At 39.5% G+C, this 1,512-nt stretch overlaps 1 protein-coding gene across 1 annotated transcript in view; it reads right to left on the bottom strand.

Annotated features, from left to right (window-relative positions):
- dchs1b (dachsous cadherin-related 1b) overlaps positions 1–1,512 on the bottom strand; it is a 97,585-nt gene that overhangs the window by 14,532 nt on the left and 81,541 nt on the right. The window contains exons 10-11 of the mRNA XM_014003262.1: positions 1,413–1,509; positions 1,174–1,331 (exon numbers count right to left, since the gene is read on the bottom strand). Of these exons, the coding sequence (XP_013858716.1) occupies positions 1,174–1,331; positions 1,413–1,509 (255 nt within the window). The remainder of the gene's footprint in view (positions 1–1,173; positions 1,332–1,412; positions 1,510–1,512) is intronic.

Below are 1,512 nucleotides of genomic sequence, written 5' to 3'. Positions count from 1 at the left end.
ACACACACACACACACACACACACACACACACACACACACACACACACACACATTTTTTTATACCGTTGTTGGCCAAATAGGTTGCAAAAATCTAAATATTTCTTAGGGTCTGAATAAAAAAGTGATATTAAAATTCTTGGAAGAAGAGAGAGTTATTATAGGAAACGTGCATAATTTTTGTGAAAGACACATAATTAACCAAAGCTGTTGCTTTATTKTCGTGCAGCAGTAAGAGAAAGCTGTAGACTTAACAACACATTTTGTGGCAGAAATACAGTTYAAAGGAGACATTTTATTTAAATGCWGTTTAGTTTTATCTAATCGGCTCAGCAGTAGCAACTAATTAATTAATGTTTTTTTTCTCTTCCTACACACTATAAAATAATAAAACAACAACATAATTCTTTAGTACGTTAGTGTATGACAGTACATCTTATTCTTTTTAATATTATCCACAGCTATGAAAGATGTWATCTCAAAATCAATATTTGATCATTGAAAGTGTTTCCATGTGTTTGTGTGCATGTGTGTATCACTTCCTGCTACTGTACAATGGTGTGTCCTACCCCCATTTTTTTGTATGATTTGGTGCAGTTGGCTTTCATCAAATCTCATCTGGGAGCGTTTGACTCACGTACAAGCGAAATTTTAAGGCAAAACTTCTCCTGCTGCAATTAGCCTGTTTTTCCCCCTTTCTGAAACAAATGGCACGAAAACAAAGCCACCGCCTTTGTCTAGCAGACGCTTTTCTCCTGCTGCTGAATTCCTGATATCGTATGTTGATACTGTATGTAGGACTGAACTTTCCTGCAGAGAGTTCAGATAATTAGCCCAGACGGACACACTCCCACAGCTCTGGTTTTCTCACTGTGGATTTTAGTTACCCTACTGACCTCTGGATCAGGAAATACGCACTAGATTGGATACATGCTTTTATTTATACAGGCAGAAGTTCAATTTTCCTCCRTCTCATGTTTACTCTCTTTTCCAGTTCTTTTGACAGTTATACAGCTCACAGACTGAGGAGATTTACTCAAAAGGACTGAGGTAATGTGTGGTAACGTGACAGCTCTGGATGTGTTCACAGAATTTTGGTTCCAGTTTTGAAACRAAATGATTTCAAATGATTTGGAGATAAATGTGGAGGAAAAAAATCTAAAGATTGTGTTTACTTGTATGCRTATCTGGCAGGTGGAGCTGAGCTCTGGCGTGCCGTGGTCAGCAGCGGTCACAGTAATGGCGTACTCGGCCCGTTCCGCCCATCTTAATGGGGAAGCAGTTTTTAGCTCACCGCTGGTGGGGTTCAGGGAGAAACGCTCTGCTCTGGAACCTGACAAATAAATCAGGTTTGTTTTATAGCTACATTCAAGAAATTCTATGAAATTAGGATTAATGTATTTCTAAGTCTTACCTGACAAAGAGTAGTAGATAGTACCRTTCTCTCCCTCATCTGGGTCTTTAGCCAGCAGGGTCCCCACCAACGTCCCAGAAGGAAGCCCCTCTGTCACCTG

This window comes from Austrofundulus limnaeus, unplaced genomic scaffold (genome assembly GCF_001266775.1).
Source record: "Austrofundulus limnaeus strain Quisiro unplaced genomic scaffold, Austrofundulus_limnaeus-1.0 Scaffold17, whole genome shotgun sequence".
Taxonomy (NCBI): domain Eukaryota; kingdom Metazoa; phylum Chordata; class Actinopteri; order Cyprinodontiformes; family Rivulidae; genus Austrofundulus; species Austrofundulus limnaeus.
The sequence above is the reverse complement of the archived record's forward strand: the minus strand, read 5'-3'. Positions and strand labels throughout refer to the sequence as shown.